The sequence below is a fragment of the Cladophialophora immunda genome (assembly GCF_000835495.1).
Source record: "Cladophialophora immunda strain CBS 83496 unplaced genomic scaffold supercont1.1, whole genome shotgun sequence".
In the NCBI taxonomy this organism is placed as follows: Eukaryota; Fungi; Ascomycota; class Eurotiomycetes; order Chaetothyriales; family Herpotrichiellaceae; genus Cladophialophora; species Cladophialophora immunda.
The window spans coordinates 2411161-2436676 of record NW_015622541.1 but is presented as its reverse complement, the minus strand read 5'-3'; the positions used below and the strand labels follow the sequence as shown (position 1 = coordinate 2436676).

Below are 25516 nucleotides of genomic sequence, written 5' to 3'. Positions count from 1 at the left end.
ATGCAGTGCCAGCGCCAGTGATGATACCGACCTTGCCTTCCAGTAGGCCTGTGCTAGCGGCAGCTATGGGCCCGTTCATATCTAGATTCGTGAAAAGGAAAGGAAAGGAAATCCTGATATTCACCGGTGTAGAGCAACGAGTCCTAGTAATATGGCAGACCAGGGGGTACTTGTAGTCTTGCGAGATGGCCACGGAGCAATACGAGGCTAGTATGCCGTGGACGGGCCCCCAAATATTCAACCGGACGAATCGACTCCACGGATAGAGTGCTCAGACCCAGTCGCTGCTGGGCGAGTGATGGGTCTAGATAGAAGGGTTTGCTCGGTGAGCTGTGTCTGCTGTATACGTTCGTGCTATACAGCAAGGGAAAATGCCAATCCCAATGATAGAAACAATGCATAGCGAGAAGTTTAGAGCAAGATTGAGTGATATTTGATCACCATTTGGGTAAATACCGGCATTCTATGTATATAGCCTGAAAGCCGTGCCAGGACATCAGTTGGCACCAAAGACTCCCTTCGTGTCTTTGCCGAGTGCCCAAATCTTCTTTAGCCTCATATGCGAAATCCTCCACCCCTCGCTCGTCCGCTTGAAGTTGAAGCTGTAGGGTCCGCCGAAGGCGTAGTTGATTTCTGGTTTGGCCGTCTCAGGCGTGGCACAGAACCAGAGATAAGCAGTGCCAGTGGCGTCGTCGCCGTCCACCTCGAATTGCATATTGGTCATGGTGTGCTGGAGACCTTCAAAGATCTGCTCCGCGCTGGCCGCTTTCGCAATGGCCTCCTTGCCGTTGATGTCTCCCCAGGATTCGAAACTCATGACGGCACCTTCGCCAATGTAGACGTCGGCGTAGGCATTCCAGTCGTGGCGGTCAGCAGTGGTGCAATAGGTGTTTAGTAGCGTGGCTAGTGATTCTTTGTCCTCCAAGAGCTTGAGGCGCTTTTGTAGCTGCTCGATGACGTCGGACTGGTCGGCCATTCTGCGGTTGGAGAAGAAATAGTAATTCTATGCGGGAACGTGTCTTTGTCTAAAGGCTGGGATACTGTGATGTCTGTCGAGGCCGGTATGGCTAGAAGCACGCGAGGGAAACCTTGGCTTTAATTGACCAGCACTTCACTTACAGCTGCCGCTTGGTCTCTCCGTTCACAACCTGCGGCTATGTCGGGGTCGTCTGCTTCATCTCCAACAACTTGTCCAGGACTTTCTCGGCGAAGGGTTTGAAGAGGACAGATTGATGTGGTGGACTCCGTATAGCTTGAACCACATTTGCCTCGAGTTGCAATGGTTCCATCACTCCGAAGTCGATCCGCGAGATACGGGGCCCCGCATTTTGGCGTGTTCGGCGCAGTTGCCACTTTTGGACCCCACCCCCGCGATGCAATATGTTGTCTTACTCGACAACTGTGCATGTGAACGCAAGCCCGACAGACTCCTTCGGGTTAGATGAAGTTGTCTGACTCGACAACGACAAAAGCGCCACCAACGTACTCCACAGGGACCCCAGGCTAAGCACTCGTGCTAGATCTGCATAATCTGGCGACCGGGGGTTCTACTGAAACGACAGTTGCGATGTCTCGACACAGGTCGGCAATGTCACTGGATCAGACCAGAGATCTTGGCCGGCTTGGGCCATAAACTGCAGTCGGACCACGGGTCGGGTCTGGTCTGGCCCAGGAGTCTCAGCTATAGTGAAGCGCCAGCGATCCAGCGCAGCCTAGAGGTCTACCCCCAGCACCTGCGAAGAAGTCGACAACTTCAGGAGGGCCACAGGCCACTAAACGCACGCCGCCTTCTTAGAATGCATCTTCAAATGGAAGGCAAGGTATTCGCCGTAACGGGCGCAGCTTCTGGCATTGGCAGAGCGACTGTGATAAGGCTGTGTGAGTTAGGAGCTCAAGGTATCGCCATCTGCGATGTCGACGAGGATGGAATCCGCGAGACTGCGTCTCTCTGTACGAATGCTGTGCTGCTGCTTGACCTCTTCATGCGTTAGACGACGGCTGACCAACAAAGGCAGCCAGTACAGGACAAAAATCACCCTCAAGAAGGTCGATGTAAGCCATGTCGAGCAGGTCAATTCTTGGATCCAGGAAACTGTCGCGGTTTTCGGCAAACTCGACGGCGCTGCGAACATTGCTGGAATCGCTGGAGGAGCCGGTGAGACCACCGAAACTATTGTGAGCGACATGACGGGAGACCATTGTCCATTGGCTGACATGGTAATAGAACCAACAAGCTTGGGAGAAAATGATCGCGGTCAACCTGACCGGAGTCATGGCTTGCATGCGGGCCGAACTACAGGTTCTCACTCGGCCTGGAGGCTCCATTGTCAATGTCTCAAGCACGTCTGGACTCAGAGGCCTTCCTAACAACGCAGCGTATGCCTCGAGCAAGTTTGGCGTCATTGGCCTGACCGAATCTGCGGCAGGAGAGTATGGCAAAAAGGGAATCAGAGTCAACGCAGTCTTACCGTGGGTTTACTCTCGAGCTCCCTCTGGGCGACAAGCTGCTGATCAGACTTCAGGGGGCCCGTCGATACCAAAATATTCCGCCAAGGCGAAGCGGAAGGGTTGTTTAACGCTGATGTTGTGAGCGCCGGCACTTTGATGGGACGCATGGGCAAGGCCGAGGAAATCGCAAAAGTATTGGTATTTCTCTTGAGCGACGACGCATCCTATGTTACTGGAGGTAAGTCTCCTGCTTTAACCCTTGATGGAGTCGGCTGTTCACTGACGCTATCTCTAAGCTCGTTGGACCGTCGACGGAGGTTACGCCGCATGCGGTTTCTACAAAGCTGGTTAGATACATAGGTGGCCAGTCAAGGCCTAACGTGACCCATAGCAGCTTTGAAAGTAGATCGACATCCCCATCTCCGTCAAACGTGACACGTCTGGTTTTCCCTAAGGCCCATTGTCTATCGCAAGCTGCCTTGTATCAATTTGAGTTCGGCAATGTACCAAGGGACTACAAAGACTGCGTAGTAGTCCTTCAGACCGTCGATGCATGCTTTCGTCGATGCATGCTTTGAATGTGGGCCTCTTCTCAAACTCCTCATGATGTGCCTGAGATCTTGCATCAACCACGGATCTGACCTTTTAAAAGGACCAAGGGTACTCACGTCGACTGATTTCCAATTGATCAAAAGCAATTGGTCCTGGGGGGTTTTCGACCAAGGGGCTTATGAAATGCCCATCGCAGCCAGGGTCATCATTCAGAATCGGTACCACAATCTTGCGGAACTGCGAGTAATAGCCTGCCACGCCGCCCTCGACGACTTTGGTCAGAGCAACCTCTATTGCCCGTGACTCGAGAGTTCTCGACAGGTGAGCCTTGTCGATGCCCATGATGTCCACCAAGGCGTGATTTTGCCAATCGATCTTTCTTCCACTCATGGCTGGTTGGATCCCTTTGTGGAACTCTGCGTAGTCGGGACTTGTGAAGAAGGCGTGGCTCGCTCCCAGACTCTCCCACAGCGGGAGCGCGACTTATGTGTGGCAGTCCTCATGCTTCTTGCCTCTCCACAACGCATGTAGTCCGTTGGCCCTGCCCTCTCGCTTAGCAAAGATTGACCTTGTCGACGCCCGGATCATGTACCTACCTGCCTTTGCAAAATTTCGAATGCCGGAGCCAGATCTCGGTTGATTTCTTCGTCTGTGTGCACTGGCCGGTGAGACACCATGATCAACTGCAATGCTTGCTTGGGAGGCGGCATGATGTCTGGGGAGATTGCAATTGCGCAACTCCGCGACGTCGACGTGCTTCAAAGTCGTTCGACTGCAGCATTTTCGAGCTTCGGCGACGTGGACTGCTATATTCAAGGGATTGGAGAATTGTCCAAAGCGAGCGAACAATCAACCAGACAGTTGTTCCGATGTTCTCATTAGCCAAATCCACACTGACTGTCTGCATTAATACGGCTTAGACACGCCCAGAAGTAGAGGAGCCCCTTCATGCTTCACCTGAGGACAGCTAAGCCGGTTTCTGGAGCCCCTAAGCCTAACTGGCGAGACACACTAACAAGCCTAGAATTTGGCGAGTCAGACACAAGTCCCACCAGTGATCGCAGCCTGCGACTCGAAGCTTACCCAGTGACTTCTTGTTGACCTTGAGGAGCCTCGTCTTTCGCACCATGTCAGTCGCGCCTCTGCCAACGCGGATAGATCTGGAGTGGGTGATGGCGAACCAGGGAGAAGCTAGAAACTGACAAGTCGTCGTCGTGGTTCGGTTTTACCCCAGATTTGGCACCCCAGTGGCTTGTGTGAGCCCTTTGCTGGTCGATTGCAGTCGTGTCGTCGACGCGCCTGCAACGAACTTCACCTTCTCAAGTACAAAGTCTGTCGCACGAGAGCTCATTATTTCCAGTGCGGGTGACATGTCTGAACACAGTTTTGGTGAAGAAGTGACCAGCCCACCACGGTCAAATATTGCTTGTCACGTCTGCCGCAAGCGCAAGATCAAGTGTGGAAGAGAGCTTCCCTGCTGTCAACTTTGCCAGCAGTCTATGCAATCATGCGCCTATCCAGAGAGGCCTCTCAAGCCAGGCCCCAAGATTGGGTCAACGCAGACCCTGCGCAAGCGAAAGAGTCGAAGTAGATTCAACCACATTACGGATTGTTGAACCCAAGCTGACTTTCTAGGTGAGCAAGAGAAAGAAGACCATCCGCAGAGGCCTACCAAAAGAACCCTCAACGCAACTATTCAAGACCAAGTCGAGCAGACCGGCGCTACCGCTGACGCGCGGTCACGACAGCCCTCCTGTTCTGCAGTCGCTGAGAGGCAAACCACAACCATCCAGAGTCTCGATTTTATCATGCATCCTTCACATGAATCTTGTTCACCGGGAAAGCGCAGTAAAGACGATAGTCCCAGGAGCATTGGTCATGGTCAACAAGGAAGCCATGTCGCAGCAAGCTGCTACTCACTGGGATTTCCTCCTGACGAAGTGGATGGCCTGTCAGTCATACTCATCGCCCTGATTTTATTTCTGCGGTCGACTAATTCATTCTCAGTGCCAATCAATTTTTCGAGAATTTCACGTCCTTCCAGCTCTTTCGCGAACGTGATTTCCTAGCTACCCTGCAAAATATTGAGACTGCAAGTCAGTGCAAGGCGCTTCTTGCAGCAATCATGATTTTTGCCACCAAAGATCAGGATCAGTGTGACGACGGCAATGTTTCTTCGGCCGTGACAACAGTTGCCCGGCGCCCGGACTTCATCAATCAAACCTTAAAATACGTTGATCAGGCCATCTACGAATGCGAAGATATGCCACTTTCCCTTCCTTTGCTCCAAACTGTGATCTTGGTCGCACACTGGCTTCTTACACAAGGAGTGCGAGGCCGGGCCTGGAGATATTTGAGGGTGGCCATTAGCAGTGCATACGAACTCAATATGCACTTGATAGATGCAAACTGCCGCCATTATGACAAGATCGATCCGTCGCGATGGGTTGAAGAAGAGGAACGCCGTCGAGCTTGGTGGGCGATCTGGGAAATGGACGCATTTGCCAGCGTCATTCGCCGTTGTCCCACGGGCATCGACTGGTCTCAGAACGAGACTTTCCTGCCCTGCGAAGACCATAATTGGCAGCAAGGCGTGCCGCAGAAAAGCTGTACACTCAGACAAGATATCTTGGAGAGATACAAAGCTCTCGAAGCCTCTGGGAACCAGTCTCCTAAGGCTTGGTTCATTGTGATCAATTCGTTGATGAAAGACGCTCAAAGTATCACGAGCCCGATCGGAGTTGATACAGCACCAGCAGCCGATGTGCAATCCCGAAACAGACATAAGGCACACGAATTCAGGGATGACGGCCATGTTGGTCGTCGGGTCACCATGGCTAATAAGAACTCGTTAAGCCGACTCTGCACCATTCGAAATGCTCTGCAATGCACTGTCATGGCCCTACCAAAGCCTCACAGGTACCGGCATCACTATCTCAGCTTCGGTATACGTGAACTGGACCGTCACGGAATGATCAAGAAACGACTCCAGCATAGTTATATCTACAGCATTCACGCCATGGTCCAGTTAACCAAGCTTATGATCTACAAGTACCATTTGTTCCAGGCCACCCCCGAAGAAATCTCCCGGAGTAGAGATAACCAACATTCCATCCAGTTGAGGCAAAGCCAGGCGCTTGAGCAGTACTCAGAAGCTACGGACGAGATTGTTTTTCTCGTGAATAGCAGCTACGAAGAGCACTACAAATATGTGAATCCATTCCTTGCGAATACGATCTGGTTAGCTGGTGCCGTTCAGCTCCTCTACCGTGAGCTCGCGCCACTGAGCTCAAGTGACAAAAGTCTGACCAATTCCAAGTTGGAAGTTTTAAGCATGTCGTACAACAGGTTCGTGGGATACTGGAATATGTCATCAACACTTCAAAAGAATTTGGAGGTGGTTCAGAGCGAGATTTTAAATATTCGGAAAGAGATAGGAGAGAAGCACGCTGATGATGGCCTGAGAACAAACCAACCTACACCGCCGAGAACTCCTGTCAGCAGGCCCAGTTCCAGGTCTGCAATCCCCCAGGGCTGCGACCAATTCAATCAGGGGAGTACAGGAAGCCATGGTAGGCACAAAGACCGATTCTAGCATTTTCCACCTGGTTGCTAACTAAAGGGCAGGCACAGCGAGCGATTTCTCGGAATGCTATCCTCAACGCCGGGCAAGTACTTTAATCGCACAGAGACCTGGGCTATCTGCGATCGCTGCGGGAAGCATTCGGCCTCAAAACGTCACGCATGGCTTCGACTCGATCGATCCCTGCACGTATGGCAACGGCCCAATGACATTCCAAGAAACTACTGTACAACAAACAGCACACTGCGGCATTGCAGATGGTCAAATCGAGCCTTTGATCGATTCTACTTCCACCGCGGTGCAGCAATTACCGATGTTGGTAGACAGCGTGCAAGCCAACGACCTTGTTCGACAGAGCAATTCGCTCTCTTTCGCCAACACCAACGAGACTCAATCAGACTTGTCACCCGATTTTCTTAGCGAATTGTATTTCCCCACGGACTTGATAGGCTCCAGCAACCACCTCTCAAACTACTTTGGGGAGATACTCTCGGGCGGGGGGATGGTTTGATGATCAGGAAAGATTGTAGCATGAATTATTTTGGGAGGATGTTCACAGTACCCAGAATGAGTAGCTCAATCGAATGTGATAACTGCTCGCCCGTTGAGTTTCCCGTCCCGAAGTGCCTGGTACGCCTCAGGAACCTTATCAAAGGGAAACGAATCGACATCGATGGTGAGTTTGCCTGTCGAAGCCAGGTAGCACACCTCCTCGAGGTCCCTGCGGGTCGATCCCAGACTGATGGCAAATTCACAACTCGTCGCAATCCTGTTCCAGCCGACCTGCACTGAGCCCATCTCCATGCCGACCAAGACGACTCGGCCCTGTGGTCGGGAAAGCTTCATGGCCAACTCCAGACTCTGGTTGCTCCCAACAAAGTCAATGATGCCGTCGATGCCTTTTCCGTTGGTTTCTTCCAGGATCTCGGCCGCGGCGTTTGTCCCCGCCTTGAATGCCTTCTTGACGCCCAATTTGCGGGCGATGGCCAACCGATTTTCATTGACATCGACGCCGTACACCTTGACACCCACCAATAAGAGCAGGAACTGGATGGCATAAGATCCCAAACCACCACACCCGATCACGAGGGCCGAAGATCCAGGCCTGAGCCGATCCTTGACCGTGCCCACGGCGTGATAAGCCGTTACTCCCGCGTCGGTCAAGGGCGCGTACTTGATGGGATCTTCGCTACCGATGCTGACCAGCTGATCGCGCGGGCAGATCATGAACTCGGCGAGCCCGCCGTCCCAGCCCGTGCCGCGGTTGATCTCGATGGCGCCGCGTTTGTACGTCTCGCAGTGCTGCTCGACGCCGCGGATGCAGAATTCACAGTGCGAGCAGTGCGGCATGTGGCGCACGGCCACGCCCTCGCCGATCTGGAGGTCCGTCACCCCGGCGCCCAGCGCCTCGATGACCCCGGCGTTCTCGTGGCCGAGGGTATATGGTGCGTCAACGGCGGAGGCGTAGGGGTCCGAGCCCGGCAGAGAGTCAACCATGTCGAGATCCGAGCGGCAGAGGCCGGCGGCCTTCATGCGGATAAGGACCTCCCCTTCCTTCGGCGAGGGGATGGGCACTTCGCAGTATTGACCTGGCTTGCCGTACTCGACCAGCCGGAATGCTTTCATGGTCTTGCCAGACATCTTGGCTGTGGGGGTGAGAGAAGGCTGGACTGGATGATGTCAATCAACTTCCTTGATCAACAGATCTCAGATGGGGGCTGTAGGGGAAACTGGTCAGAGATGGTAAAGAAAGGGTGTAGAATCAGTTCAGCAATTCCCCGCCATCATGTAACATATATCGGCGAGGAGAAGCGCCGCTTGAGCTCCAACCACCGGCGAGTGCCTTCGAGCAGAAAGCCCACATCTATCTGCTTGCGTCAGAGAGTGATGCTTCTGCATTGCAATGGAGATAGTGGATGCGGTTCAGGCACTTGGTAGAATGTCTGTGCAAACACGTCTCCGAAGATGCTCCGACCAGGGCTCTGCTTTGGGGAAGCGAAAACATTCTCGAGTTATTATAAAACCCCCCTTTGCGTGGCGACTATCTCGGTGGCCCACACTCTGGAGCTACCACAGGACATTCCTGGAAACCTAAACCGCTAGATACATGCAATCGTCATGGTACCTATAGTAAGGTCAGCTCGAATCTGGCGGAGTGAGTACTTCCCCCCCGCCCCCCCTCCCCCCCCCCTTCCCGGGACGTGGTACCCCAGATCCGAGTTGCTGCGTGAAACTGTTGCCTCAGTCGTGCGAAATCTTGCCGGCTGCAGCACTGTTCGGGCGTCTACCATAGTCTTGTCTCCATGGTCTTTTCCCCGGAAATGGTCCGTCATGCCCTCCTGGCTCATCTGGCGGGTTGTTGAGTCTTCTGAGCCCAAGTGTCTGGAGAGGGATGGGGAGACCAGCCTAGGGACTTCAACTCGCTGGCACGAGCAATCACACATCCAGATATTCGACGCTCTGTGGAAAGCAATCATAATCATGGGAGACATCTATGACAACCCTGGCTCCCAGGTCCTCCGCCCAGCATTCCTCGCCCACGTCGTGCTGCGCACCCCTGACCGAGCCAGCTTCCGCGCGATGCGCGACTTCTACACCAAATTCCTCGACGCCGACATCACCTACGAGAACAACGTCCTGTGCTTCCTGACCTACGACGACGAGCACCACCGCATCGCCATCGGCATCTTCCCCGAGACCACCAAGCGCGTCGGCAAGCCCGCGGGCCTGGCGCACATCGCCTTCACGTTCCGCACGCTGCAGGACCTGGCGGCGGCGTACCGCCAGCGCCGGAACCTGGGCATCACGCCCTTCTGGTGCGTCAACCACGGGCCCACCACGAGTCTGTACTACCGCGACCCGGACGGCAACGAGCTCGAGACCCAGGTCGACAACTTTGACACGCCGGCCGAGGCGCGTGCGTTCTTTGCCAGCAAGGAGTTCGAGGAGAATCCGATTGGGGTGGACTTCGAGCCCGAGGAGCTGGTGGAGCGGCTAAGGAGCGGAGAGGAGGATTGGCGTATTAAGAAGAGGAAGAATGTTGGTGTGAGGCAGGGGATTCCGGGTTGGTGAGATGGATGAAGGATTAGGGGGCCAGCAGACAGACCAGAGAATGGGAGACTCTCTCTATCAATTCAGATCGCCCTCCTCCAAACCTCAAATGGAAGCCAAAGCTCTCGTCCAATTTGTTTCTGAACAATCAATGAAGTTTCTTGAGCCCGTGACAAAACAGCTGTGCAGTGAAGCGTCAAGTAACGATCACGGACCAACTGGATGGACCCAAGGAAATAATGGCTCCGGACGAACCCAGACAGCCCGCGCGGGTTTGGTTTGATATATAACAAGTGCTCTCTCTCTCCACCTTCATATTTCGTACTACTCATCTCGTAGAGATCTTTGCCTTCTTGTTTCCAATATGTCGTCACCGGTCGTTTGCAAGTTTAACCATGTTGCTCTGTCCGTGGACAACCTTGACGCGGCTGTCAAATGGTACATCGAGACCCTCGGCTTCTACGAGATCATTCCCAGCGCGACTATGAGCAGGGCTCAGGACCCAACCGGTCCGGTGTTTCGCGGTATGTACGCATTGATGACTCTATACGCCCACCTCTTTCCTCCTGTCAGCCCCGCCACTAGTTCCGGCTGACGACGTCGTCCTCCAAAGTCTACGGCAATGCACTCTGCAGCGTCAAGGTCGCCTACCTAGGCACAGGCAACCGGGTAGGCTTCGAGATCTTCGAGTTTACGGACCCGGCCTATCGAGGCGCCACGCCCGCGTCACCGGCGCCGTTCGACTCCGAGACTTGGACGCGAGGCGGTTTCTTCCACATTGCCGTCACAGCGTCGGATCCGGAAGCGCTGGCGTGCAAGGTCGTCGCAGCCGGGGGCCGTGAATTTGGCGATCCCGTGACGATGCCCAACGGCGAGCAGGCGAGATATGTGCTAGATCCGTGGGGGAATGCGGTGGAGATCTGCTCCGTAGATTTCGAGAAAATGGTCGCGCCGGTGTGAGACGTTGTGCCGGATTTGGAGGGGACCACTTCTTTTTATTTACTGGATGGAAGGAATTTTCGAAGCTTGAGAAGCTAGTGTAGACTTGCCTCGTTCTGTTGAAAGTAGCCGAGTGTCCTTTCCCATAGGTCTTGCACTCCCTGGGAGACCAACGCCGCTTTTTCTAGGATGCTCATCGCGCAGTCCAGCGCCTGGGAGGAGTGGCAATTGATGATGGCGGATCTCTCGCACAACTTGGCCAGGGGTTCGGACTCTGTACTGCGGTTCTTTTCAAGGTTATTGATTGCAGGTACTGGTGGTCCGCCCGTGGTCCTACCGCATAGCCTCAGATTTAGATGCAGAGCTGGTGTCCCCATCAACAAAGCCGCGAGGCAGTCTTCTGTGTCTTGAGCGGTCGAGAGAAGGCTGGAACTACCGCTGAGGGCGTGGTCGGCGTCACTTAGACGAAGAGGTAGCCTGAGTCGCAGAAGCTGAAAATTGAACCTCGCGTCTTGTGACAGGAGTTTTGTCACAAACCTATCCCAACACTCCGACGTGAGATTGCCGGAAGTCGAGAGCACTATAATAGGAGCGTGAGCCGATGCTGCACCGCCGAGCATGTAGAGAATGATGCTGCCGTCTCTGGCAACCACATAGCTTTCGATGCGTGGGCTTGGGCCAGCCAGCGTCATGGTAAGGCTGTCAGGACTGACGGATTCTTCAATTTGATCGCGAACGAGAGCCGACAGGTGACGCGGAGCTGCACTTTGGATGTAGTGTAGCTTGTACGCGTGCCTCCATTTACCGACCACGACGTTCGTCCGACTCTCGGTGCGGATTGCAATCTGATGCTCGGGTCCACCCACGGCAGCTGGATCCGCAAACTCGTTGATTGTCAAATACTCAGTGGTCGAGCAGGTGTTGACCGGCTCTGTGGGTGCATCTTCAGTCACAGATGTGCGGTACCGTCTTGTTCGTCTCCAACCGGGGACCTTTCTCAATGCCGGCAGGTGGTCTTCTTCGTACCATCTGTTCCATTCCGACTCAGCTTCGAGCAAATCGTTCGAGAGTCTGACTCCCACAACAATGACCGTGGACCCGTACGCGTTGTCAATATCGCCCGCACGCAGATGATCCTCAGGCGCGGCATAGTCAGGTGCTTGGTACGTCGACACTAGGTCGTAATATCTGCGCGATGCCGAGATCTTCTCAAGAACCTTACTCTCTCGCAGGGACTGGACACCAGGCTGCAAAAGGCGCTCATATTGGATCTCGGTGAGCTTCCACATGTCGGAAATGTCGTACAGCGCGAGCCACTCAGGCAAACCACTGGCATTTGGACCAGCCACTCCGGTCTCCGTCGAGCGATACCGATAGCCGTGCTCAAAGTATGGAAGCCTCATTCGTATCGGCACATGTTCATTGTTGTACCAGTCATCGCATTCCTGTACGGTTATTTCGGGTTTCAAGGACATTGGCACCATGATGAGGCCTGGTGTGGCCTTGCGTGTTGACACCATGGTTGCTACTTCAATGGACGAAAGTATCAGACAGGTATGGCAGCGAGCTACTCACTTTTATTTGCTCCAAGACTGCGCTGTACGGATCAATTTCGGACCATCTTTCCCAAAGGCAGGAGAGTGTTGAAAAGGATCGAAGTGAGGCTGCCAAATCACGATACCCACACTTGTTACCTACGAGAAGAAGTCACTTCCAATGTCGGTGGCCCAGCGGCGGCTGGGAACAAGTGGCTTCGTGAGGCCATGTAAAAGCCGTGGGTTCGCAGCCCATTGGAACCCACCATCTAAGGATTGAAATTTGTGATTTGGAGGAGAGAAGGCAACAAGCTCTAGACCGCTTGATGGTGGAGCGGATGGAAAAGGCGTGAGTTCTCTGGAAAGCGAAGACTTGATGAGGCTCGAAATATTTGTCGGGATCCATAGATATAACGGAGTAAAGGTAAACTACGTTAATATCGTACTCGACGTAGGACCTCGCTGAGGATTTGTGCCCCTACCACTGGGGAGACACGGGTGAGTATAGGGCGGCGTCACTCCCGACCCGATCCGGGGTGAGCGGCGAGCAGTTATCAATTATTTCATCTTGGCGTCTGCGGAGAAATTTGATTCCAACATTTGCGGCGAGACGCATGCAGTGCTTGGAACAGGCCTTCGCTTCTCTTACATTGTGTCTAGACCAGCATAGCACGCCATGCCTCCCACTTCTACCTCAATAGGGGCGCCCTCCCAGCGAACCCAACCTTCTCGCAAGGGCAAAAAAGCGTGGCGCAAAAACGTCGACATATCCCCCGTCACCTCTGGACTAGAAATTCTCCGCGAAGAAATCATTCAGCATGGGAAACCCTTGGCAGAGAAGGCGCAGAGCGAGCTGTTCACTTTGGACACGACGGGCTCCAAGGAGGAGGTGTTGCGACAGGCAAAAGCGGGGAAAACTCATCGGGGCCGGATTTTGAAGATGGATGAGATTCTCGGACGGAGGAGTGCTGTCCCCGCATTGGAAAATTCGAAGAGGAACAAGAGGACGCTCAGTGCCGTCGTGACGGACGGCGTGCTCGAGCCATCGAGCAAAAGGCAGAAGAAGGACTGGGTGAGCAAGAAGGAGGTTGCTCGGCTGCGGAACAATCTGGATACGACAGCACATTTGGACGAGGAGAACATCGACACTGCCACCTCATCCTTCGATCTTTGGGCCGACAACGACAACTCCGACGCCGTGCGGGTATCATCTGCAGCGGGGACTACTTCTGCATCCGTCACCACACCGAGAGAAAACGAATATATCCCCAAACCTCGCGCCAAAGTCGCTCCCTCCTCCCTCCGCCGTCCACCCGTCGCTCTCACATCGACCGGCGTGCCCACCCAGGCCGTGCCGAAACCCGACGCAGGACAGAGCTACAACCCTTCCTTTGAGGACTGGGACTCCCTCCTGACCCGCGAAGGCGAGAAAGAAGTCCAGGCCGAGCGCCGCCGTCTCCGGGAGGCTCAGATCGCGGCGGAAAAACAGGCCCGGATCGACGCGCTCGCCAACCAGCCAGACCCGAGGCCGGAGGACAACCAGGAGAGCGAGTGGGAAGGGTTCGAGACGGAGGACGAGGGCAATCCGGCGGATCTCCTGAAGAGGAAGCGGCCGGAGCGAAAAACGCCCGCGCAACGGAACAAAATAAAACGTCGCAAAGAGGCCGAACGGCTGGCGAAACACCAGGCGAGAATGGCAGAGCGGCAGAGAAGGGGCGAGGAGATCGTACAGGCCCTGCTCGAGACGCAGGAACGCGGCAATGAACTCGACAGTGCCGACGCCGACGCCGACACCGAGCACCAGCGCGATGATCAATCCACAACAGCAACCGCAGCCGCAGCCGCAGCGAGCGGAGCAGAGACGGTGCTCCGGCGCAAGGCCACGCTGGGCCCCTCGCGCGCCGTGATCCCGCCCGCGCCGCTCGAGCTGGTCCTGCCCGACGAACTGCAAGAGTCCCTGCGCCGGCTGAGGCCCGAGGGCAACCTGCTGTCGGAGCGGTTCCGCCACATCCTGGTCAACGGCAAGCTGGAGGCGCGCAAGCCCGTGTCCTACGCCGCGAGCAAGAAGAAGCGGGTCAAGGTCACGGAGAAGTGGTGGTCCAAGGATTTCGCCCTGCGCATCTAAAGCCGGTTCCGTTTGGGTTGGACCGGGTTTTGGCTGCTTGGGATGGGATGGATGGGTGGGTTGGTCGGTTGGTCGGTGACCATCCACCCCGTGACGACGTAAAAGGGGGTTTTAGAGGAAACACACCAAAATTGAGGCTCGAAGTAATTTTCCGCGAGGGAAATCATATATCGACACCGCCTTGTCACCACATGCTGTTCTATGCTCTCAGTGCCTCTCTCTCCCTTCTTAAATCCAAGGACAAAAACCCTGGACTACTTCTTCAAGTATACGTAGGCGGTGGCCCGATTCTTTACCTGTGTACACATTGCCCACCGATATATCGCTCGCCGTCCATTTCCTGCTCGTTGCATGGAGGAACGTTTTCGGAGCCGATGATAAATTTGGAAGGGGTATCATTACTGCAAAGTTTCCTGCAAAAAGAAGCGACCGTTCCGTTCTGTTGGCCTTTGGGGGTATCTTTCGCGTCCTGGTTCCTCGAAAGACGCCCGTCTTCCAACTGGCGGCATAAATGGCGATGCCATGGCACGCCGTGCGCCTATCTATATTCATCAAAAATAGAGCATCGAACCCTTCCGTCCCTGGAGCCAGACTCCAAAAGACGTCCAAGCCAAAAGGGATTTCATCCCAGCGCAAGATCTGAACACTCAACGTTGCAAAGGATCGCCCGTGTCCACTCAATAATAAATCTTCTCTTCAAAGATTGGCGGCTGACCACCCGTCTCTTCCTCATTCCAAATGATCTTTCCTGAGTTCTCATCAAAACTGGCTCCTTCATCTGTCATTGGTGTGACCTTGTTTGTATGCAGACACTCCTGCCTCGACACCCCCATGGGATCACGGGGCACCCATAAGAGAGGTGCAACCGCATTACAAGCAGGATCTTGGTACGCATCTCGCTCGACTTCCGGCGAATATCTGATCTCGGCGAACTCTTGTGGCACAAGCTTCCGCAGGATTGCGTAACTTGCGTAGATGTCGGGGCGGAAGAATCGTTTGATCATCGAAGCGTGTTTATTGCCTCCAGGTGGCATTGTCTCCTTCGCTACTCGTAGCTCTTCCAGCTGATCCTTTTCACGCATACTTGGACGCGAGGGCTGCCCTTCCGGCCCGGACATCAAGGCGGACTCCGTATGCAGGAGTGCTGCCTCTTCAGCTTCCAGAGAGCGGGGGAGATAATGCAAGAGCGGACGGACAGCTGCAGTCATGGAAACATGGTAAAGCACCATGAGGACCAAAAATACGACCATTAAGACCAGAGGTGCCGGAGCCGCTCGGATTCCGAAGAGGCCGATGAGACAAATGGCCGCCAAATAACAGCCGACCAAAGTATGCTGCAGGGCTTTGGCATAGACGAGGCCTTTGGTGTCGATGACTGAGCTGTCGACGAAGAGGAGACTGTAGCGATACGCAAAATAGAAGAGACCCTGCCCTATGGCCGCAAATCCGAGCATAAGAGGGGCGATCGGAGAGTACGCTATCGATATCACAGTCATCAACCTATTTCCGATCAGTCAGTAGAGTAGGATTATACATTTCGGGGACATCTCACTCCACGATAGGGAAAACACTGCCCCAGCCGACAGAGGATAAGCTTGACCATCGGTTGTACATCTTTCGAGGTGTTTTGTCGAGGATCTTCGAAAGGGTGTTATATAGAACCAGTCCAACAATGTTGAGAAGCTGGCCCGAGGAGAATACAAGACCTTGAAGGATGAAATATGAGATGTAGAAATTGGAGGCCAAGGGGAGGTTCTGAGCCAATAAGGTGGTCAACGATCCTGGATGCTTGATGATTTGTGGTACTGCAGCACTTGCAGCGCTGGTCATTGTGGTCACCAGGAAGACTTGAATTAGCTGGAACCAGAAATATGATTCGTGGCAACGGAGCTCAATGAGTGACAATGTCGGGAGACCAGCGAATTTGCCCATGAACCTCATGATTACTGCAAACAATTGTTAGCCCGATTTCGCAACGCTGGAGGCTTTAAGGACCGCCCTTCCGGGAATAATACGCCCTCAAACAGGAGGAAACATACCTGGGACAAGCGACATGAGGATGGAAAGCATCACGACCGGCAGAAGATTCGTAATGACACCCAAAATGACCTTTGGACAGTTGTTGATAAACCGGAGGAAGTGTACTACCTCGGTCAAGTAGGAAATCTGCGAAATGGAACCCACGACGGCGACCGGGATGGACCTAGGGAGTATATTAGTAAAGTCCATCACAGTAAACACGGAGATACAGCAAGTGGGCAATAGTCCAAGGGAAATGTGAGACACCACCGCAACCTTTGCATGCAAACCAAAAAGAAAAGAAGCCAAAACTTACCAGAAAACGATCAGGGCGGCGATAAATCCCAGCGAGATAACGTTGCGGACGGTGATTGTTTTCCATGTTATGCCGAGATTCGACCAGACAACTTCTTCTGGGCTGAGACCGACCACGCGGGGAGACATATGCAAAGGCTGGTGGTGGGTGACCATCTGAAAAGCGCTCTGTGCTTGAGTCTGGTTCCAGAATTCAACAAAGACCGCATTCTTGGGTACAGCCTCGCCCGCACGGTACTTGTCCTGTTCAGCCTCGATCAGAGGATTCAGCCGTGCAATCTCCTCGCGGCACCAGTTGATGGTGTCCACCTTTTGACCAATCAAAAGCTTCAGACGGTGTGTCGGTCTGTCCTTTGGTCGAACCCATCGAGCAGCAGCAGCACCAGACTCAGCGGCGTACTCGTCGACATCGTAGCTGGCCGTGGGTAGCTCAGGAGCGGCATTCTTCCCTTTGCTCGACTTCAAGCGTGCATCATTGGCCGATTTGATCAGTTTGGTCTCGGCAGTCTCAAGTTTGATGCAAGTCTTGTAGCGCTCCTCCACCATCTCCTCCAATTTCTTCGCGTCCGAAGCTACCCAGACATTCTTAAGTTCATCCCCGAACATGCGACGGATCTTCGCTTCGTTGGCATATTCGTTAGGAACAGCCTGGAACAGCACCGTGCGCGAAGAAATCCGGGAAGCGTACAAGGGAGACAAGAGGTACGCCTGCCGCAAGTTGATATAGTAAATCATTTCCCTGGTAACCAAGAAGAAGATAAAACCAATGAAGACCCAGGCGACAAAGGTATGCGCCAGGTAACGGTTCTTGTCCACGATGTTGCTGAAACTGAGAACGTTGAGTTGGGTTTGGCCCCCTCCACCAGTGGCATTGATGGGGAACAAGATGGGCCATGTGATGAGGCAGCCGACCAGGCAGATGATAATTGACATTTTGAGATAGCGCAGCAGAAAGTAGCCGTCGAGGGAGTTGTGTTGGAGAACGTACTCGTCGGGCAGCTACACAACGTGGTCAGCGAGGACTCGGTCCCTTGCAACTACCGTATACTTACCCTTCTCATGAAGGGAATCCATCCAAACAAGGTGTTTGGAGGCGCAGGGGTGCGCTCTTGCGGACGGAGAGCGCCCAGGTATGTGCGAGGAGCATACTGTCGAGGAAATCGAGTTCTCAAGAGCAGAAAGACGGCGAAATAGACGAGGGCGATGATCAAGGTTGGCACCAATGTCGAGATCAGGCCAGAAAGCGAAGGGGAGCCGTTTCTGCTGGAGCCAACGTTCTGGTCGTCATTCGCATTGGTATCGGGAGCCTGGCGGACACTGAGGACCGCACGGAGTGTGTCCATGGTAAGTTGTCGACTTGCGCCAAAGTGCGCGAACGCGTGTGGTGTTGACACCGAATACAAAACACTTGCACACAACGTGGAGGACAGCAAACGAAGCGAAGAACAAGAAAGAATCAAGCAAAGAACAATGGCTCACTTGAAGTCTCACGGTGGACGAGCAGAAGTTTGGTATAGGAATGCGCAGGCATCTGGAGATTGTCCGGCCGCAACGACTATTTACTATGATGTCGAATGCTGCGTGCGTGTCTCGACGCATTGGCCTTGATTTTTAGTGGACATGTTTAGGTGTGGCAGGCGCAGAAGTTGTTTGCCAGCAGCGCCATGACGCCGACGTGCAGATGAATTGGGGGGCGTGGCCACCGAGGCTAATGGGCCGCTATGGGCACTATGGGGGCTCCGAGCGCTGCCATGCCTGCTAGGCGGGCTTTGGGGAGTGCCGAATGGCTCGCCAATGCTCGCCCTAGGCGGTACCCCTGTCGGCCTGTGCCTATTGCGCCTAGGTAAAGTCATGCCGACTACTCGTATAGCTCTCTGGCACATGCTCTATCGACTGCTCTCCGTCTGGCCGTCTATCCTTCATCTGAACTCAAAGACCCTGGTGATTTCCCAGGGAATTATCAGCGCATGATCGTACTCGTACCTCTCGAGAGATCGAAAGACCCCTCGCTCCCTCAACCTCCCACCCGCTACAGCACAAAACGTCGGTCCGGAGTTTGACGCCGGTTTCGCATTTTGCTTCTCCTACTTCCTTCCAGTGCAGTCTCTCGCAACCTCAGAAAGGTCAGGACATCCGAGCTGACTGTAAGGATTTGGATCCTGATCTTCGCTTCCGACGACTCGATTTCGCCTAGAGAATCCACCAAGCGGCCCCGCCAGCCGCACCTCCAAGGGCACCAAAGGCGCCAAAAGCACCTTTCCAGCTGAAAAGAAGATTTGCACTTTGCTTTTTATCAAGCCACAGCCCGGAAATCTCCTGTTGAGGCGCGTGGCGGTGCTAAAGAGTCGCCGTCGGTTGAGGCGTCCTCGGTGCTGCAGTCCCAAGTTTCCCTGCCTGGGGGATGGCTGAAACAGCGAGATGGACAGTAACGACATCCCGAGTACATCATTGGTAGCCTATAACGTGCTTGGGCCGGCAACGATCTTCAGACTGGAAGCTTGCGTATACTGAGGCATCCAAAGCCCTCAGGAACCGCGCCGCACATATACTTGCACCAGAGAGATCAAGGAACTCAACATAGTTGCTTTGTATGGATTTGTTTGTTTTTCTGTTGGTGGATAGCTCCATATCACCAGTTCTATCTCAGCACTGATAAAGTTGTACAGAATTTCTCTCCATCGAGATGTGTCCCCTGTCCGTTCCCGACAGCAGCTTCAACAAGTCAACACAATCTTGTGGCCTGCATATCTCAACGCACTCTTGCTCCAGCTTCAACATCTTGCGGTATGATCAAGATTACCATTCAAGGTTTTGAACAAACATCAAGCACACGCCATATCACCATATTTGTGCCTTAGTGTGATATTGCCTTGCCCGGTCCCTCCCCCAATGTCCCTCGAGACAGAAGTGACCGCTCCTCCGGAAAAAAAAAAGGGTTGGAAAAGAGTGAACTGGAGACGGTATCCAGTCTGAAAGAGCCCTCGTGAAGTGTACCACAGCCCCAAAGCAACTCCATATCTCGCCGTGTCGCAATGTATGTGTAAGAAACTGTGCCTGATGCGGCACTCAACTCCAAGGTCGTAAGGTCATGAATGCGAGAGAGATCCCAATTCCTTGGGGATCTTTATAGCCATGGCTTCGCCACTGACCCGAGCTTGTCCTCGAAGATGCCGCCATACAAGCCAGCGATTTCGTCGAGATAGTCTTCTACCCCAAATTTGTAAAGTCCCTTGCCCAGAATTTCTTGTTCTTCCTCATCGAGTAACCTTGCGGTGGCACCGAACTCTTCGGCGACCTCGTTTACCTGTGCCAGTTCTCTGCCGAAAGGGTGGCGGGTCTCCACAGGTGAGTCGACAGTGCTTCGGATGGCCGGTTGGACAATGTTGACAGGAGGTGGCGACATTCGTTGAATCGAGCGCTTCCGCGATAAATCAACATGTGCCTTCTTCGAATGAGATGGAGCTCGTTGCGGGACAACAGGTATGTCAAAGGTTGGCGAAGCAATGGATGGGAGAAGGGGAGTGGTCTGTTTCAAATCGAAGAATGACTTGGCGTCTTCAGTCGCAGGTGTCACAGGAGTGGCAGGGCCACTGCTATCGATGGAAGAATTGTCATTACCCGGACTGTTGAGAAAACTGCGGTCGATGGTTGAGAAATCGGAGTCGTTGACCGACGAAACTGAGCCTGAGGACGACCCAGAGATGCTGCGAATGTCTGGCGCGGTCAATGCCTGCACGTTGGTCGTAGAGATCAACTCGGTTGGCAAAGAGATGAGGTTGCGATCAATGGTGCCAGGAGCATATCTAACTGTTGTGCCACGTTGCAATGGTGCTTGGTCCACAAGGTTGCGCTTGACGCGCTTGGTAAATGCTCGAGAGATAGACATCGTGGACGAAGTTATTGCTGGAGATGTTTTCGAAGGGAGGTTCAAATATCTTTCAGACACAGTCGCGGGCGCGAGATTCAAGAAGTATTTGCGATCGCCAATGCAAGGGTAGATCGGCGGCTTGTGCGTTTGTTTATGGGATTTCGGCTTGCGGTTTGTTTGGTGTTGTGGTGACGCGGTAGTAGAGTTTGATCCGCCCGAACACCTTTAGATTGGATCAAAACGAGGTCGTTGTAAAGAATGAAAGTGAAGAATTTCTGGTCAGGCAGGACGCAGTCCGCTCAATGAAAGTCGTGTTAGTGAGTGAAGGCGATGGGTGACAAAAAGGCAGCGTAAACACTGGGATTGGTGAATGAGTGGATAGCTTCGACTGTGCGGTACCACGACGAATCGACCGTCGAGTAAAGAGTGTGACTTGTGATAGAAAGAGAGCAGGATGGAGGGTCAAAAGAATGACTGAGTGGGAAGGGTATTTGGGAAACGAAAGACTTTTTCTGTCGGGATTGGATGTTGGGGGAACAGAACTGCAAGGGCGAGGTGGAAAAAGTCGAAGCTGCAGGGAGAAGAAGAAGATGCGGATGCAGGATGCAGCAAGATGGAGTTGCAGCCGCGGCCGTCACGCCAAACAGAAGATGCCCAGGGCGACCAGGGTCCATCCACAACATGAACGGGCATCGTCCAGGCTCCCCTAAGTTCCCGTCCAGGGCTCTCTAGGCTCCCTGTCGATGCCTCTTGGCTACCCTAGGCCCTCAACGCTACCCCGGTCGTCCACTTAAAATCTTGATTTGTCCCCGCCCGGTACCGCCCAGATGAAGCACTGGTGCCCAACATCTTCGTTCTCTCAGTGGCCACTCTCAACGCCACCACTCGCTCCCTACCTCGCACAGGCTAGATCGACCCCAATCACAGTGCAAATCCTTCCTTCCCTCGATGGGCGTTATCTGCCCCCGTTGTGCCCGTTCCCGATTCTCAGGGGCTGCACAAGCACGAAACTGGGCAGTCCGTATCCAGTCAGAGCCGCCAAATCGTTTTCAGAGCCGCCGAGGAGGTGATGTGAAACGACGACCTGCACCTACATGAACCACTCAGACCGTGCGATTACCCATGTCAGGGCGCTTCCCCCGAATTCTCCAATGCGAGGATATTCAGTTGAGCCCCAGGATTGCTTGTGAAGAGGGGGAAAATCTAAAAAACAGACTCAGGGAGAAACATGACCCGATCCTGACCTGTGAGTCTACGAGTACCTGTCTATACCCACTTATGCGAGTCTTCAGACCCGATGTGCCCGACTCCTTTCGACTGGCTATCTCTGCTCTGTTCTCACATTGTGGCATGCGCCTCACTTGGCCGTCGGTACACTGGGCCAATCTAACAACGGTATGACAAGACCTTGAGTGGCAGGCAGGGTGGGAACTCCACATGATATCCCATGTATCGAACCACCAAGTCGACATGTGCCGAGTACAGATCTTCAACACCGACGTTTGAGAATATGCCATACGGAGTAGCTAGGCGGACACTGCCCACAGTGCTTACGTACAAATCGCCATTCAAAACCCTCTTCTCCACGTGTATGCCTGTTCGGTGTCGTTTCAGAGACAGACCAGAAAGGGATTCGGAACTCCTGAGCTTTCTAAATCGAGGTCAACCACGTTTCATGTGCCTGATGTTTCGAGAGGCGAGTCAAACCCAGCTTCCCCGGCGAAGGGGGTTTACCGTAGCTTTTGCCATATACCCATAGGTACTCGGTACAGCAGAATCAGATGATATGCTAAGCACTTGGTCTTCTGTGTATGAAGTCCACGCCATGGAACCCTGGGTTGCGAACATGTAGGATTGCCAAGCAAAAAATAAATCTCCGAAGAGATGCCACAGCCTCATCAGCCCTCGCCTTCAGCCTTGCCACATGTTTGGAGTACCTACTCCACAAACACGAATTGGCAAAGGGTTTACTTTCTCCGCGATGGTATCGAAGGCGCACCCGCAATTTGAGTGAACTCCCACCAACATTGAAGGCATCGCTCCCTTCCCCGCCCTTCTCTAAAGGGAGCTCGTCTCCGTTGTTGAAGCTATTACAATGACAGTGACAAAACTCTCGTCCTAGAACCTCATGCACAAGAGCACAAAATGGTCCGGATTAAACACCGCTACCTGCTCTTCAACATCCTCTATCCGTCCCCTCCCCCATCGTCCTCCACCACGCCCGCAGCACCCTCGGCACCATTCGCCGGACCAGCCTCGACAACGAAACAAGCATCCGCAGCAACAACAACACCGCCCTACATCCTCTTCCTCCGCCCGTCGCCGGGCTACCTCACCCCGGCTCTGCTGGTGACGCACCTGCGCAGCCAGATCCAGACGCTGTTCGGCGACCACGGCGCCTCCGTGACGCAGTCGGCGCTGCGGCTCGTCTACTTCTCGCCCGCGACCTCGACGGGGATCCTGCGCGTGCCCCGCGCGCACTTCCGCCTGGTCTGGGCAAGCCTGACATTCCTCACAGGCATACCCCCTCCGCCTTCTCATCGGTCTGTCGGCGGCGGTGGGACGGGAGGGAGAAGAGGAGGAGTAGGTGGAGGAGCTGATGCTGCAATGCGTCCGGAACTGGCTTGTGTGGTCCGTGTGGTTCGAGTGAGTGGCACGATCAGGAAGAGCGAGGAGGAGCTTCTCAGAAAGGCCAGGAGGGACGTTGTCCGGGCCAAGCTACAGGGCCGAAGCGCAGGTGAAGAAGCCGATGATACGGTTCTGGAGGGACTCTTTGCTGGCGGGAACGGAAAGGGGCTGTTGAAGGGAAAAGAGAGGGTCGGTGCTGCCGGACTTGTGGGGGGAGACGAAGAAAGCATTGTGGATTTTGACGAGGAGGATGAGGAGGACTTTGAAAACGATTCTGGTTGAGGAAAAGAGTTCCTCGTTGAAGAAACATTGGCTATCTAACGATACAGCGGAGCACCTCATCGAGCAATCGACGTCTGCAGAGACCGTCAAATCGTGAAGTGATGCAGAGATCCAGAACACCACACGACGGCACCTTTCCCGCGACAATCCAGGTTGTCCGGGCTCCCTCATCATGGCTGTTGTGTCTGCCATAGCTCTCGCCGCAACCGCAGCAGCCGGCCGACTACATTGCACCCGGCAATGCCCACTGGAGGGCAGAGTCGAGTCGGTATCATCCTTCTGAGCGGGAGCATACGCCCGGAATATCATGAAGGCTTCTTCCCACTCCGCACGACTTTTACACCACCATCCTTGAGCGGCGGTAAGTCCATGTCTCCCTCATCTCCGTCCTCGCCCACTGCCATCATCGCCCCTCCGCTCTTGGCCCACTCCTCTTCCCTCCGCTTCTGCTCCTCTTCCCACTCCTTCTGCTCCAACTCATCGTACTCCTCCCTTCTATCAATCCACCGTTCTTGAACATCCCTCACGTCCATCTTGCCCAGGCCCTCCCTGACAGCGACCTGCCAGACGGAATCATTCGCGCCCTCGGCGCCGCCAAACGCATACCCGCCCGCCCTGTCGATCGTGTGCAACAAGCTCATCATGCTCTTTTTGTCCTCGACCGCCAACGTCTCGAAGCCCACCAATCCATATTCTTCGACGAGTTGGACGATCGCCTCGTTCAGCGCCTGGAACTTGCCACCTTGTTTGAACATTGGCGACTCCTCCTCGAGGTAAGGGAGCAGGTACGACAGGTCCTGGACCTCGGTGTAGAAGTCCAGGTTAAAGGGCAACGGGGGGTATTTGCTGAGATTGTCGATCTTTGTGAGGACGTTGATGTGGGTAAAGTCGAGCTGCAGCATGCTCCGTAGCGACAGCAGGAGGGTGGAGATGTAAAGCGAGGGCAAAGTAAGGGCGTACGAGTCGATCAGGTTGACCACCACGAGCTGTTTACCCAAACAATGAAATCACTTTTCGTCAGCCCAGATTCTTCGCTTTCCTTACAGACTATCGACAAGTGGGGACGGATCATATCGTTGGAGGGGGAGAGTGTCAGGGAAAGAAGGGGTGGAGGGCCAAAACACACACACGATATCCGACCTTCTCCAACCGGGCAAAGATCCTCCTCAGACTGCCGTGGTGGGTAAACAGCTCGACCTGCCCGGGACAGTCGAAGAGGACGTAGTCGTCGCCGAGCCCGCGGAGGCCGTCGACCAGCCAGCCGTCAAAGTTCTCCTCGAGCTCCTCGAGCGCGTACAGCACGCCGCCGTTGGGGCCGAGCGCGATCTCGTCGTCGCGCATGATCATCTCGAGCGAGATGAGGTCGCGGATGTCGAGCGCGGGCTCGTACGCCGCGAACGCCGCCGACGGCACCGGCGCCGGGTCGTTGGCCGGGTCCAGGTTCACCACCGAGCACTTGCGGCCGATGGCGCCCATGAACTGCTGCATGCCGTTGCAGTACGTCGACTTGCCGGCGCCGGGCGGGCCGATGACGAGCTGCGCAAAGGGCATGTTGGTGCGCAGGGAGCGGGAGGTGGGAGGAAGGGTGGGAACGGTAGGACCGGGGCCCCCTTTTTTTTCCCTTCGAGAACTTGTGCACGGGGGTTTGGAAAGGTATGTAGGTTGCGTGGCGGGCAGTTCGATGGGCTCGAAAGTGGCGTGCGCCGCGAGGCGTAAAGTACCTAAGCGGCGAATTTGGGCAGTCTACCTACTTGTAGGTGCGTACTGTGTAGGTCTTATCGCCCTCGGTAGGTGTGCGTCTTAGCGACGTGCCATCATGTCGAGACACAAATGTATCGTGTTTGTACAATAGTGTATCTCATCAATTCAGACTGCATGTGAGGCCAGAAGCCAGAATGTCTGCGGTGGTGGATGGTGGAACGATTGCAAGGCGGGCTCAAGGCGGTGGCACAGGGCAGAATTTCTTCCGATGCTCCGCCAATAAAATCGCCCGCCCTTCTTACCGGCATCAAGGTGCACGCGTCTCAGCCTTGCAGCACCTACAGCTTATCGCAATCTCACTTTGGTTCTTTCTGTGTCGCAGGAAAGCATTGGGCGAGATGGAGCAATATTTCCATTGACCAGGGTAGCAATGTACATACATCAGAGCACATTATCCTCCCAATTTCGTA

General features: G+C 54.3%; 9 protein-coding genes across 10 annotated transcripts; 5 read left to right on the top strand and 4 right to left on the bottom strand.

Annotated features, from left to right (window-relative positions):
* Window positions 1–3049: 3049 nt before the first annotated feature.
* Window positions 3050–3390, bottom strand: PV07_00726 (uncharacterized protein; the record flags this gene model as incomplete). Its single annotated transcript, XM_016387200.1, has 2 exons — window positions 3050–3060; window positions 3117–3390. 2 exons carry the CDS (start codon window positions 3388–3390, stop codon window positions 3050–3052), a joined length of 285 nt encoding a protein of 94 aa, XP_016254128.1.
* A 1418-nt stretch (window positions 3391–4808) lies between these two features.
* PV07_00725 (uncharacterized protein) lies at window positions 4809–7094 on the top strand (the record flags this gene model as incomplete). Its single annotated transcript, XM_016387199.1, has 3 exons — window positions 4809–4951; window positions 5008–6572; window positions 6628–7094. 3 exons carry the CDS (start codon window positions 4809–4811, stop codon window positions 7092–7094), a joined length of 2175 nt encoding a protein of 724 aa, XP_016254127.1.
* A 1820-nt stretch (window positions 7095–8914) lies between these two features.
* On the top strand, window positions 8915–9655 carry PV07_00724 (uncharacterized protein; the record flags this gene model as incomplete). Its single annotated transcript, XM_016387198.1, has 1 exon — window positions 8915–9655. One exon carries the CDS (start codon window positions 8915–8917, stop codon window positions 9653–9655), a length of 741 nt encoding a protein of 246 aa, XP_016254126.1.
* Window positions 9656–12712: 3057 nt separating this feature from the next.
* On the top strand, window positions 12713–14669 carry PV07_00723 (uncharacterized protein). Its single transcript, XM_016387197.1, has one exon. It carries the CDS (start codon window positions 12785–12787, stop codon window positions 14231–14233), a length of 1449 nt encoding a protein of 482 aa, XP_016254125.1. The 5' UTR covers window positions 12713–12784; the 3' UTR covers window positions 14234–14669.
* On the bottom strand, window positions 14370–18170 carry PV07_00722 (uncharacterized protein). Its single transcript, XM_016387196.1, has 5 exons — window positions 17620–18170; window positions 16569–17566; window positions 16273–16436; window positions 15786–16179; window positions 14370–15733 (listed from the first exon to the last, which is right to left on the bottom strand). The coding sequence occupies exons 1-5, from the start codon at window positions 17908–17910 to the stop codon at window positions 14911–14913; spliced, it is 2670 nt and encodes an 889-aa protein (XP_016254124.1). The 5' UTR covers window positions 17911–18170; the 3' UTR covers window positions 14370–14910.
* Window positions 18171–19042: 872 nt separating this feature from the next.
* Window positions 19043–21008, bottom strand: PV07_00721 (uncharacterized protein). Its single transcript, XM_016387195.1, has one exon. It carries the CDS (start codon window positions 20451–20453, stop codon window positions 19692–19694), a length of 762 nt encoding a protein of 253 aa, XP_016254123.1. The 5' UTR covers window positions 20454–21008; the 3' UTR covers window positions 19043–19691.
* Window positions 21009–21669: 661 nt separating this feature from the next.
* Window positions 21670–22208, top strand: PV07_00720 (uncharacterized protein). Its single transcript, XM_016387194.1, has one exon. The coding sequence runs from the start codon at window positions 21883–21885 to the stop codon at window positions 22192–22194; it is 312 nt and encodes a 103-aa protein (XP_016254122.1). The 5' UTR covers window positions 21670–21882; the 3' UTR covers window positions 22195–22208.
* Window positions 22209–22255: 47 nt separating this feature from the next.
* PV07_00719 lies at window positions 22256–24492 on the top strand. Of its 2 annotated transcripts, none has more exons than XM_016387193.1 (2): window positions 22256–23706; window positions 23913–24492. In XM_016387193.1, the coding sequence occupies exon 1, from the start codon at window positions 22581–22583 to the stop codon at window positions 23343–23345; it is 765 nt and encodes a 254-aa protein (XP_016254121.1). In that variant the 5' UTR covers window positions 22256–22580; the 3' UTR covers window positions 23346–23706; window positions 23913–24492. The 2 variants fall into 2 exon arrangements, with proteins under 2 accessions (XP_016254121.1, XP_016254120.1); XM_016387192.1 differs by having other exon boundaries at window positions 23888–24492.
* Window positions 23336–25222, bottom strand: PV07_00718 (uncharacterized protein). Its single transcript, XM_016387191.1, has 2 exons — window positions 24474–25222; window positions 23336–24331 (listed from the first exon to the last, which is right to left on the bottom strand). The coding sequence occupies exons 1-2, from the start codon at window positions 24894–24896 to the stop codon at window positions 23651–23653; spliced, it is 1104 nt and encodes a 367-aa protein (XP_016254119.1). The 5' UTR covers window positions 24897–25222; the 3' UTR covers window positions 23336–23650.
* Between the last annotated feature and the right edge of the window lie 294 nt (window positions 25223–25516).

Coding starts and splice junctions, on each gene's coding strand:
- PV07_00721 (XM_016387195.1), bottom strand. CDS start 20,453: ATGTCTATCTCTCGAGCATTTACCAAGCGCGTCAAGCGCAACCTTGTG.
- PV07_00722 (XM_016387196.1), bottom strand. CDS start 17,910: ATGGACACACTCCGTGCGGTCCTCAGTGTCCGCCAGGCTCCCGATACC. Junction 16,437..16,568: donor GCCGCCCTGATCGTTTTCTG/GTAAGTTTTGGC, acceptor TATACTCCCTAG/GTCCATCCCGGTCGCCGTCG. Junction 15,734..15,785: donor AGTGTTTTCCCTATCGTGGA/GTGAGATGTCCC, acceptor GATCGGAAATAG/GTTGATGACTGTGATATCGA.
- PV07_00718 (XM_016387191.1), bottom strand. CDS start 24,896: ATGCCCTTTGCGCAGCTCGTCATCGGCCCGCCCGGCGCCGGCAAGTCG. Junction 24,332..24,473: donor TGGAGAAGGTCGGATATCGT/GTGTGTGTTTTG, acceptor TTGGGTAAACAG/CTCGTGGTGGTCAACCTGAT.
- PV07_00720 (XM_016387194.1), top strand. CDS start 21,883: ATGTATCGAACCACCAAGTCGACATGTGCCGAGTACAGATCTTCAACA.
- PV07_00719 (XM_016387193.1), top strand. CDS start 22,581: ATGGTCCGGATTAAACACCGCTACCTGCTCTTCAACATCCTCTATCCG.
- PV07_00723 (XM_016387197.1), top strand. CDS start 12,785: ATGCCTCCCACTTCTACCTCAATAGGGGCGCCCTCCCAGCGAACCCAA.